Here is a 12,274-nt window from a genome sequence, read left to right on the forward strand (position 1 = left end):
ATAGAAACATTACCAGCTAATAGCTTTATTAGTAATAATTACCTTTGCACTGCCTTTATTACTCAATATTTTACAATGGAAGAGGGCACGCTGACCTTTCACTCCTTTCTTAAAGGCACAAGACCTGAATGTGATTGAGGAAGTGATCCGGATGATGCTGGAGATCATCAACTCCTGCCTGACCAACTCCCTCCATCACAACCCCAACCTGGTGTACGCTCTGCTCTACAAGCGCGATCTGTTTGAGCAGTTTCGGACTCACCCCTCCTTCCAGGACATCATGCAAAATATAGACCTGGTGAGTGATAGCTGACTTCAGAGATGGTTACAGTTGGTTATCTGGGCTCTTCTTACTCTTGAGAGGTGGAAAATATTTATCACTTCTTACCAGTTTGTTTTAAAATGTTGAATTTTTCTTGTCTGTTTTTTGGGCCTGCACTCGCCTTCTGGGCAGTGTAGAAACACTGAGTGGTTTGGGTTGGAAGGGACCTTAAAGGTCATTAAGTTCCAGCCCTCTAATTTCTTTAACAGCTCTTTCCCACATCTTTAACTCAGGAGAATCAGAAGGATTTTGAGCTGCCTCTGGTAAGGAATTCCCAAGCTGTGACACATCTTTCACCCTCCAAAGGGAGAACAATGTCAGCTTCTCTTGACTGCCCCTTGTTAGAAACCTACCTTTCAGGAGAGCAAAAGCTGATTTTCATTGTCAGATAATCTTTTTTCTTTTCTCTTTCTCCTCTCACCAGCCTATTAATGATTATGGGGAATTAATTTTAAATAACTGAAGAGCAGGCATTCAGCTGTCTTATTCCCTGTCTGTATCTGAATGTGTGTTGTTTCCACCTGCCAAGTGTTTTCTTCACAGCAGCCTTCCTCTTGCATAGGGAAACATTTTAGAAGAAAACAGAAGAAAATAGCTGTGGATAAGAAGTTGTTACTAGTGTGACTCTCTGTGGAGCATGACTTCGGGAAACAGTTGGTCATTATTTCTGCATCTGATAGTAGTTTTAATGTTCGTATGCAGAGCCTGAACTTCTGCTAGAAAAATTCAAAGCATTATAAATTTTTCTCTGTCTTCTAGTCAATGTTTGCAGAGGTGAGCAATGTTTGAAGCCACACTATGACCACTGGGTGCAAAATACTGGAAGGGAGGGCTGAGCAGGGTACTAAGTCTCTGAATGCAGTGAATAACATATTATTGTGCCTAGTAATCTACAGAGTTTTTGGTTTGATTTGCTTTTAATTACAGGAGATTGACAGATACCTGATTGCCCATAAAGGAAAATAATTTAAAATGTTGAACTGAAATCCTGCTCTGTACCTATTCCTTCCTCTTCTGTTCTCTCTTCACATTTTCTGGTCATGCAAGAGTTTGGGGAGTGGAGAACTTGAAGCTCAAAACTCTCCAAACTTTCAGCAGCTGCAGACTACAGGCAGCATGATACTGTCTGGATGATTAGAACAAGATGTCTTCAAGTTGTGAAAAGAGGATATGGTGCACTGAAGATAACAGTTGTCTACATTCCTGACTGAGATAGGGACCTTCTCTGGTTACTTGCCCACATCCAGGATAACTGATGGTGGCCAGATCCTTCTGCTTGCAGCCCTGTGCCTCCCACAGACAGCAGCACGTCCTTTCCTTTGTAACAGTTAAATGTAGGTTTTCCTCAACAATTTAAACAATTCCTCCCCAAAACTATTTAATATTGGGTTACAGCATAATGCCAGTTACATTCAGAAACTATTTAAAGCTTTCCAAGGGAGCATGTTGAATTTTTAAATAGCTCCTTTGTTAGAGAAACGAGGACGTCAAAAAAAGAAATTTTTTAAATTTTTTTTTTTTTTAAATGTACCTGTCACCATCTGGCAAGTGGTAAGAGCTGTCAGGCTTGTAGATCTGAATAAAAGATGAGATTCATCTGACTCCTTGTCTACCCTGTCACGTCCTGCACTTCATAAACAGTACTGGCAGCACCATACAGAACCAGTCTTTTTCCTGTGTGCTACAGCCAGAATGTTCTAACTGGTCTTGCTGTCCCTTGAAACAGTCAAGGGACAGCAATGTGTACAGTAAAACTGGCAAATCATGTCAGTTTTACTGTACACATTGCAGGGAGCTTGTCTGGGAGCTTGCCACGTGGGCAGGATCTGAGAAGAACCAAAATGAGTTTCTGTCTCCAAGAGCTTACCAGGCTTTTCTCTGCAGTGGTGGAGCTGGGAGCTCCATCCTCCCAGCTGTATGGGACTCTGTAGATGTCTAAAATGTAGCTGTGCTCTGAAAGGAGTCAGAAAAAATCTTTAAAGATTTGGCTCAATAAATTTCTAAAGTGTATGTTGCTGAAAGCTGGGAGGATATACTCATGGGGAGGATCTCCCTATTCTTAACCTGCTCTTATATTCTTATTTCACCATCCATCCCAGCCTTTTTTCAGATAGAGTAGTGAGCTGGCCAGGCTTTTCCTGTGACCAAGGCTGGTTATTCAGAAGAGGATGGACCCACCAACTTCCTGCATACTGGGGAGCTGTGTTGGCTTTCAGGCTGTTGTGATCGATGAAATTTTGTGGCCTAAATTGTGTAAATTGTCAATAGAAATGGTAAATGTTGCCACTCTTGGTAATACAAGGGTGGTCAAGAAAAGTTACCTTTCTGAAGCTCCCCAAGTATGTCTGCAGGGGCTCTGCTTCATCCTGACTCCCTCTCTTGGTACTTTCTCTGGTCATAAACAGCAAAGGATTATCTGTACCCCTGCTGCAGTGGAACCAGGAGTGTAATTTTTGACAATGGCATGTAATGACAGGACAAGGAGCAATGGCTTCCCACTGCCAAAGGGCAGGGATAGATGGGATATTGGGAAGGAATTCTTGGCTGGGAGGGTAGTGAGGCCCTCGCACAAGGTGCCCACAGAAGTTGTGGCTGGCCCATCTCTGGAAGTGTTCCAGGCCAGGTTGGATGGGGCTTGCAGTAAACTGGTCTAGGAGAAGGTGCATTGGGATTGGACTAGATGGCCTTCAAAGGTTCCTTCCAGCCCATGCCATTCTGGAATTCTATGCTTCCAGTCGTCAGATAGCTCCAGATAGCTCACGTGAGCAGTAGGTGCCTGTTATGCACTGTGTCACTGTGACACCCTCTGCTCCAGCAAATTCTGCCCACCAGCTGATGAAAGATTCTCTGACTGTAAACTGTAGTCCAGATTTGCATTTCATAGAGAAATACTAACAGACAGTGTGATAATGTTTAATGCGTCAGGAATCAGACCAAAATACAGAGCATGGAAAGTCTGTAATGAGTTTTAGACACCAGAACAGTTGCCAGTTTGCCTTGTCAAGAATGTATAAAATAGATATGACATGTAAAGACTTAAATGCTTATTATTTTTACTCAGTTGGACATAATGTACTCATCAACCAAAAGGAAGCATGGAAGAGGTGAAAAGGCTAAAAATTTGAAGAAGAATTAATTGGAGAGTGTACTGGGGATGTAATAATGAGTAGTTGATGGTGCAAATAGAAAAAGGCATCTACTGCAATTCTGTGTGTGTATACAAGCAAAGAATAACACAGAGATGTCCTCTAGGCCTAATCATGCTGGTCACTTCTTAGCTGGATTACTCTGGGTTTAGAATCTCAGAACCATTTAGGTTGAAAAAAACTTTTAAGACCATTGAGTCCAACCATTCCCCAGCACTGCCCAGGCTGCCACTGTCCCATATCCCCAAGTGCCACAGCCATACAGCTTTTAAACTCTTCCACAGACTGGGGATTCCACCACTGCCCTAGGCAGCTGTTTCAGAGTTGGACAAGCCTTTCCATGGAGGAATTTTCCTCAATATCTAACTTGAGCCTCCTTTGCTCCAGGCTCAGCCCCTTCCCAGCTCCCTCAGCCTCTCCTGGGGCTCCAGCCCCTTCCCAGCTCCGTTCCCTGCCCTGGACACGCTCCAGCCCCTCAGGGTCTCTCTTGTCCTGAGGGCCCAGAGCTGTCCCCAGCACTGGAGGTGCCTCAGCAGTGCCGGCACAGGGACAGGCCCTGCCCTGGGGCTGTGTCACAGCCTGGCTGGCACAGCCCAGGGGCCACTGCCCACCTGGGCACACGGGTGCTCATACTCAGCTGGCACCATTAAAGAAATTCCAGGTAGAAATAAGAGCTGTAGAAAACAGAACGTCTGAAGGTGCTGATTTGCTAAAGTGATGTGGTATTTTTCAAATAAAATGCTGCTTTGAAGGGAAATGGAATAATCTCCTTGAAATACTTGTGGGTTCACAGGTCATAAGGAAAGACTTTTCCAAGGTTAGGAATAATGGAGCACTGTGGTAGGTTTTCAGGGACTTCAGCATTGGAGAGCTCTGGGATTTGGCAGCATGGCACTGGGACAGGGGACAGACCAGCACAAGGCACAGATACAGGCACAGGTAGATGTGGGGATGCCTCTGCAGCCAGAGCAGAGCAGGAATTGCCCGGGTTACCTTCAGTACAGACCTGGCCACATTAGCTCTGGGCTTTTCTAAGGATTTGGACCATTCCGTTTACTCTGGAGATACACATAATGTCTGTGTGCTTCATTAATGAGGCAAAAATAGGTGAATGTATAAGGGTCATAAGTATAGGGACCACTTTTTATTGAAAACTACTTATTTGCTTCTGTGTTTTTATAAATAATCTAAAAATCACCATTGCCAGTTGATTGGAAACATATGGGAACCATTAATGCTGTACAGAAGAAACTGAAATCAAAATACCTTCTGCTTCCTATTACTTTACCTTTTATTTTAGAAAGTCATTTTAGTAGGAGATAGTGCATCTTGCTTATCTAAAATGGGATATTCCTCTTCTGAATAGTGAACAAAGAGGAATGCTATGGTTCCTCTTCTGGCCTTGTGCAGAAATATTTCATCTGGGAGCTGTCTATATGCCTCCACTTCAGAGGTGGTCTGTAATTTGGTCAGCCGCTTCAGATATGTCAGGAATTTGGTGGAGACTCTTCACTTATCATTCCTAAAGATGTGTTCGGTTCAAGGCCACGGCGAGAGCTCCTTGGCTTTCACTGCTCTCATATTTCCTACAAGCGAGCAACTGATACCAGGTGGTGGAACAGGCCTAACTAGGAGCTGCTAGAATTTTGTTTGCAAAATACTCTGATAGACATCAAGAGCTTGGGAGCAATGGCTTAGTGATGCAAAGGATTCAATTGATGCAATTTCCTACAAGGAATTTAATTCTTCAAAGACATTTCCCTACCAGATTTTAAAATCAATCAAGTTGCCCTCACTCTGGCATAGCAGCCTCTGTTGTAAGACCTTCAGGACTTAAAAACTAAGTTTTTATGGCTTTCCTTAAAATTAGTAAAACCTTGATCCTGCTGATTACCAGAGCCTGGCTACATACTCTAAGGTTTTGGTGGGTTTGGGTTAGGGTTTTGTTGGTTGTTGTTTGTTTGCTTTGGGGGGGCTCTTTTAGCCTGGTTTTTTTTTCCTCACTCCTACACCCTAGGAATGGAGAGCAGAATACCTGGAAAAGCTCATGTGTCCTTGAGCATGCTCCTCATTTCAAGGTGGTTCTGAAAAATACAGTACTTCAGGTTTGCTGATTAATCTCCTGTGTTTCTCCTGCTATTGAATCACATGAAGCTGTTTCACCCCTTCTTAAATCAGCAAGGGTTGGCTTTACCTCTCATTGGCTCCAGCTATGACTACTGGATACCAAATGTAGCTGTGATTTATGTTTCCCTATGGAAGCTACTTAGCTGAAGTGCTAATCCTGTGGTACTTTACAGTGAGAGGTTTGTTTTCTTCTTTTCTTCTCCATTTGGTGTGTCATTAATACACCATATTACTCTCCCAGTGATGAACGTGGCTGGAAATAAAATTCTCAAAGTGTTTCTTTCAATCACTTTCAAAGGGAAACAAAATTGACAAAAACAGGTTCAAAACTTACTCATTTTTTGCCAAGTGATTTTTTTCTTCTGTCTTTCAGAACTGACCTTTGCAGTTGCAGGCAGAGGAGGCAGCAACGTGTTGTACTGTTATTTTTAGCTAGAGGAGAAGGAGAGGAGTTGTCATGTTGATTAGGCAGCAGCCCTGCCTGGGCTGCTGCAGGCCTCACAGCACTTCAGCATCTGCTGATAGAATCCAAGTGGAGAAAACATTTTGCCCTTGATAGCTCTGCTGTTGGCATGCTGTAAAGGGAAGTATTTTGTTACTTCAACCTTGCAGCCCAATTGAAAACAATAGTTGGGTGAAATAACAGACACTGTGGTTGTTCTCTCACAATCTCAAAAATAATCTCCAAAGCCTAAAATATTGCCTTTAAATGAAAAATGTTTCTGAATCGTTCTAATCTTGTAGTACTTTTAATCTCTGGCAATACCTTGTAAGTGTACGGTTAGGAAAACAAAAGGAGAAAGTACGATTTTCTCATGGAAAATTGATCTCTAGGAAGACGTTCTCACTGCGGGGGTGGTGAGGCCCTGGCACAGGTTTCCCAGAGCAGCTGTGGCTGTGCCTGGGTCCCTGAAAGTGTCCAAGACCAGGTTGGATGGGGCTGGGAGCAGCCTGGGATAGTGGAAGGTGTCCCTGCCCATGGCAGGGATATCCACCGGATGATCTTTAAGGTCCCTTCCCGGCCAAGGCATTCCATGAGTCTATGATTAAAACCAGTTTTGGAAATCACTGTAGAAAACAACATAGTTTTTGTATAGAAATATTAATGGTATTTTAATAGAAACCCTGGCAAGGCCTGAGCTGGAAGTGGCCAAACCAGGTCCCCTGTGCCCATTGTACCACAGGTCTGGGTACCTTAGGATGGACAGCCAGGATTAGACTCTGCACAGGGCAAGGCTCTCCATGCTTTTTATCTGGACAGGGATCAGATATTCCTGATGAGAGGTTGTCTAATCCTGGATTAGATGTGCCTTTTAATCTCTGCTAATATGGAAGCCAGACTGGAGAGAGAGCTCTTAGAATGGGTTATGTTACTTCAAGCAGAGGCCTTTCAGTGCTCAGCATGACTAGGAAGAGAGTAATTCACAACAACTTGTGGAGTTTCTTCTTACTCTTCTTTTTAAGCAGTCTTTGCAGTTGTTTTCGTGGGCCAATTGCCCAAATAATTAGGAAGAAAATTAATTTTCAGGGTACCAGGAAAACATCATCTCTCAGCCTTGTTTATTTGTCCCAAGATTTGGGGTTTTTCTATTCATGCAGTCATATGCTCAGCTGGTTTTAAAACATGTACTAAAACCTGAAACTCATTTAATACTATTCACCCAGCTTATTTTTTCTGGTTCATTTTACTTTCAATGGGACAAGGAGTGGAAATCTGTTAACTTTAATTTTTATTTTAAATTCACCTCTGTTACTTAAGTGTAGAAGATAATTAAAGCTCTTTCAAAGGAAAAGGCTACTCTTCCTTAATATCATGTTGAGCTTTTATATTTTTATATCTGACTAGATTAGTAGTAAAAGTGTTAGACTGTCTGCTATAGAGGTGGGAGCTTGGGCTTGAGAGACATAATACTGGGTGTTTTTTGGTTTTATTCCTGATCTGGAGCTAATAAGAAAATGCCTTCTTTAGAATCTCTGCTGTACAATTAATCTTTAATTTTTTCTTTTTACTTTTCTGTTTTGCTATTTCATTGGGATACTCATGGGTACCTCACTGTCTCATTGGGGTATTGTGCTCTCAGGGTCCAAAAGGGAGGTACTTCATTTCTATTTTGTTTGAAGTAGTAAGGCAAATAACTCCTAGAGATAAGTACCATTATTAAAGTAGGTATTTTTAATTTTAGTCATCAACTACACATCAAAAATAGCCATTCTGAGTTCTCTAAAATGCTGACATAGCCTGAAAATACTGGAAGCCTGTCTTGCTTTTGTTCTTTTGAAATATAACCCGAAGAAGATTAGTACCTTTACCACAAAAACATAAGTCTTTCAAAAACATGTTAAGATTGAAGGGTTTGACTTCCCAAAATGGGAAACGTCAGAATTCAGGGAGTATCTGTGAGCTTCATTCAGTTTTTTTGCTTGTTTGCATTATGATAGTATTTTATCCTTTTGGTTAAAAGCTAAATATTAAGTTTTGCTTTTGTTGTGGTTTAGCAGAACTTGAGCTAAAAAGGCAGTGCCCCTGGGATGGATTCTCTGCAGGAGCCTGCCCTTGGCGAGGATGGGTTTCACCAGTGATTACTGACAACAGAGGAGTGTTGAATGCAGGAAGATGTTTTTTTCTTTCAAAGTCTGTGGGCAACTTGCTTGTTCCTCTGTGAGCTGTGTATCCTCCACCAGCAATTTGTCCCAAACTCTGTGCCAAAACTGTGTCAGCCTCACTCTGAGGTGCTCACGCTCTTCGCACAAGCTGTTTCTTGCTGTTTTACTCTGTTATTTCTGGTCCCTCCCTCCAGCTCCTTTCCTTATGAGCTCAGCACATCTTCTTACTCCTTTTTTTCTAAGGATCAGAGATCACAGTGCTCCACCAGGTCCTTATCTCTAAGAATGTAAAAGCCTACCTGCAGCATCTGCCAGAGGCAGTGAAATTCTCCCTTTCTGCTCAAGTATGGAGATAATCGTAGGGACAGCACAGAAGATTAAACCTGAATTTTCTCTTGACTGGTTTGTATACTTCTGTTGTTAGAAACAAAATAAAACAGAGAGAAAAACCAAACCAAACACCACAATCCCATGACAACCCCAAAAAGCAACTTCCAGCAACTGTAGTCCGCCTCTGTCTCATTCACTTGGTGCAAGAGTTTCTGGAGATCCCAGCAAATCTTCCAGCTCAAAACAAGGGCTGGGCTTTTTGTGGGGGAAGTCACAAACAGGAACAACAAATTTGAATCTCACAGTAATCAAGCCATCAGCTGTCTTTGTTTTATGAACAGCAGCTGAGCTGGGAGGCATAATTAGGGTAATGGTTTCTGGCTCCAGCTGTGTCTCACTACAGAACAAAGAGAGCTCAGCAGAGATTTCGTAGTATAATACACTTTTCCCCACTTCTGCTTGGGAGAATTATCGAAGATTACTCGATGGACTGGGACTGTGACTCAGATACAAGTGAACATCAGTATTTTTCCACAGAGGGTGTTGAAAGCTCACAGGATTTTGCAGAACCTGCCATCAGCATTGTGCTTGCCTCCAGCCCAGGGGTAGCCAGGTGCTCTGGTGTAGACAGGCTTTACCAAGTGCCTCTTGGTATTTTTATAATTCTTCCAGAGGATTTTAAGTAGGTGTTGAAATTTTTCCCCAGACCCTTTTTGTATTTCGAGTCCTGGATCCCTTGTGTGACTAAGGAGTTTCCCTGGGATAAGGTATGGGGTTTGCAAAGTATATTCTTTTTGGATGAAAGGAGCTATAGAAATGGAAGTTTTCTGATGTCCCACATGGATAACTGCCAGTGGGATGTCTGCTTCTGCTGTGACCCACTGAGCTTGGAGAGGGATAAAAGTTAAAGCCTGACCTAACTAAGTTCTAGCTAACAAGGACCAGCTGGGTCACAGAAAAGGAGGTGGGAAGGGAAATATGGGGGAAATGAGCTTGGCTTTACCAGGGGGATGTCTGGAAAATGACAGGGAATTTGCAGGATTCCTTAGGCCTAGAATCCAGGATGTGGAAGGTATGTGTGGCACTTGGGGTGGATACTGGGTGGAAGAGGAGCTTGGTGGACTTCCTTCTCATTATCCACTTGCTGTGGCTTTGAGTGCCACACAGCTCCTAGGAAATGCAGTCTCTCATATTGAGATACTTAACAGTTGTGTTAAAGCCTTTTGTCCAGAAGTCAGTGAAACAATAATGGTTTTACTTTAATACCTTACAATGTAGCTCAAATCATAGAAAGACTGGAAAAACTCAAAAGCCTGATGGGCAGAATGGACAGAAATAAATATAGGCATATGTCAGTGCACAGTACTTGAAAATGTAAATTTATTAATTCAGCTGTGTGTGTTATATTGTAAAATCATCTGTCTGTTAAAAATGACTGCAAAAGGATGCTGAGAGTTGTGCTAATTTGACATTAACAAAGTCTCCCTGGCTGTGACACAGGCAATAATGTGATTATTCTTTAAGAAGTGCAGGGCTGCCAAAAAAGAAGATGACAGCTTTGTGTATAAATTGATCCAAAGATCTCTTCTATTTATTTATGTGCTGTGATGTTTCATTCCAGGTGATCAGCTTTTTCAGCTCCCGATTAGAGCAAGCTGGAGCTGAGCTGTCAGTGGAGCGAGTTCTGGAAATCATCAAGCAAGGAGCTGTTGCTTTGCCCAAAGACAGGCTAAGAGTAAGTCCTCAAGACCTCATCACCTAAAGTATACTGTTCCTATCAATTACACATATATGCCCTTTATATCTGTAACTTCAAAAAATCATCTCTCCTCTCAGTAGTGACTGATAAGTGATTACACTGTCAATTGCCATATGTGTATGTTTTCATTTAAATTCCCAATTTCTGCTAAGTGTTCGGGTGAGTTTTTGTGATTAGTTATTAAATTGAAGTGTGTGGAGGAATTAAAATTTGCTGAAGCTAAGGTTTTCTTCAATGTATCCTGAAGATGCAGACTTCTCTCTCCATCTGTTGTTTAGTTATACTGTAACGAAACACTGGTAATTCTCTCTTTTGATTAATTTCCTTTTCTGTCTCTAGTGTTCTTTTTCTGTTTCTAGTGTTCTCGTGCACCTCTGTCTTGTACTATGTTAAGTGCTATAAAGATAAATTTGGAGGGCTTTAGTTAAGAATTACCCAAGCTAGGGAAAATCAGTTCAGGACCTGTAAGTCTGATCAACATGATGATGAGCTTTCTGTATAATCCTGAGCAGTCTCCTCCATTCCTTTCTGAGAACCTCTCAAATCTCTTGAGGGATTTACCAACTTGACAGGTTTTGTGAGGCTAAAATCCATTAATGGCTGTGTGATGTTTAAATACTGCAATAAAGAAATCTGTGTAAGTGGGTAAGTAAGCAAATGGGAGCTGTGTGTGTGTTTTTAAACACGATGAATCTTGTTTGTCTGTTATGCCAAGTGTACTTTAAATACTGTCTGTTTTCTGCAGAACTATTTTTGTTGCTACTCTCTCTGATAAGAGAGTGAGAGCACTATTTCTTTTGTGGTAACTTTAGTAAAATATCCTCTGATAAGGCACACTGAGTCTGTACAGCCAGTGGCAACGGCTGGTAATTTATTTATATACTGGTAATTTTAAAACACCCAATGGGAATTTTCTGGCTGGCTGCATATACTAATGTCTTTCCTGCAGTTCCCTGTGTCCCTGAGATGGCACATCTTCAGTCACTCAGGCTGAATTCCTTCAGGAGAGGGTGGTCTAGAGTCCAAGTCCTGAGCCACAGTACAGGAATAGCCTGAGTAACACCAGAGCAGGTGTTGGGTCCAAATCCAGCCCTTCAGGTTGTCCTTTCTGTGTGGTGATGCTGTGAATGCAGAGGAACACTGGAATTTCGGCGGTTTCTATGACAACTTGTTCTGATGTGCAGATAATTAAAAGCTCTTATGTTGAGGCTACACCCTTCTTGACACAGAGCCATCACCAAATCGACTTGCTGCTTAGGAAAAAATGAAGGTTTTCTCAGTTGCTGAGTGTGCCACATTGACTGATATGTCAGGCCACAATTTACAGAAATGCTGTTTCTGGAGTGAAATCCCATCAAGTTTCAATTTTCTGCACTAATGATATACAGTATTCAAAATTCTATGTTTATATTGCCTCTTAAAGCTCAAACCAGCAGTTTTTGGTGTGTGCCAAGCTCTGTAAGTCCTCACCAAGCAGTCAAGTACTTCCATTTTTAAGGATGCTTAGTGTTGCTTGGAGGATTTCCCTTTCCTCTGGAGCACTTGAGTTCTGGGACAGACTTACAAAGGGAAGCCAGCCTGGCACATCAGTCTTCTATACTGACCACTTACACCTACTGGGTTTTGTCTTTTTGTTTTCTTTTGGTTTCCTTTATTATTCTTTTTTTTTTTTCCCAATTTCTTTTTTTCCTTTTTTGTTTTTTTTTTTCTTTTCTTTCTTTTTTAATACGTTTGCTGAGCAGCAGTTTTGCCAGAGCAGGTTACTTTTCCATGTAGAAAAGGTGACATTGATCTTGGGATGGGGTGTTTGTATATATATAAGTATGTATGTATGTATTGTCATGCATCAATTTGTACATGCAAATAACATCCTTTCTTTGCAGAGGTAGTGATGGGGAGCAGCACGTTTCCCTCCTATAGAAGTGGCCTTGTGAGTCTTTGTGCCCTCTGTCCATGTGCCTCTCTCCTGGGAGCCTCCCTTTTCCT

The 12,274-nt window shown here is 42.0% G+C and overlaps 1 protein-coding gene across 4 annotated transcripts in view; it reads left to right on the forward strand.

Annotated features, from left to right (window-relative positions):
• The window catches only part of DYM (dymeclin), a 209,141-nt gene that overhangs the window by 164,840 nt on the left and 32,027 nt on the right, over positions 1–12,274 (forward strand). For all 4 annotated transcript variants that reach the window (XM_036403343.1, XM_036403344.1, XM_036403345.1 and 1 more), the window contains 2 exons: positions 116–298; positions 10,151–10,264. In XM_036403343.1, the coding sequence (XP_036259236.1) occupies positions 116–298; positions 10,151–10,264 (297 nt within the window). The remainder of the gene's footprint in view (positions 1–115; positions 299–10,150; positions 10,265–12,274) is intronic.

The sequence above is a fragment of the Molothrus ater genome, chromosome Z (genome assembly GCF_012460135.2).
Source record: "Molothrus ater isolate BHLD 08-10-18 breed brown headed cowbird chromosome Z, BPBGC_Mater_1.1, whole genome shotgun sequence".
Taxonomy (NCBI): Eukaryota; Metazoa; Chordata; class Aves; order Passeriformes; family Icteridae; genus Molothrus; species Molothrus ater.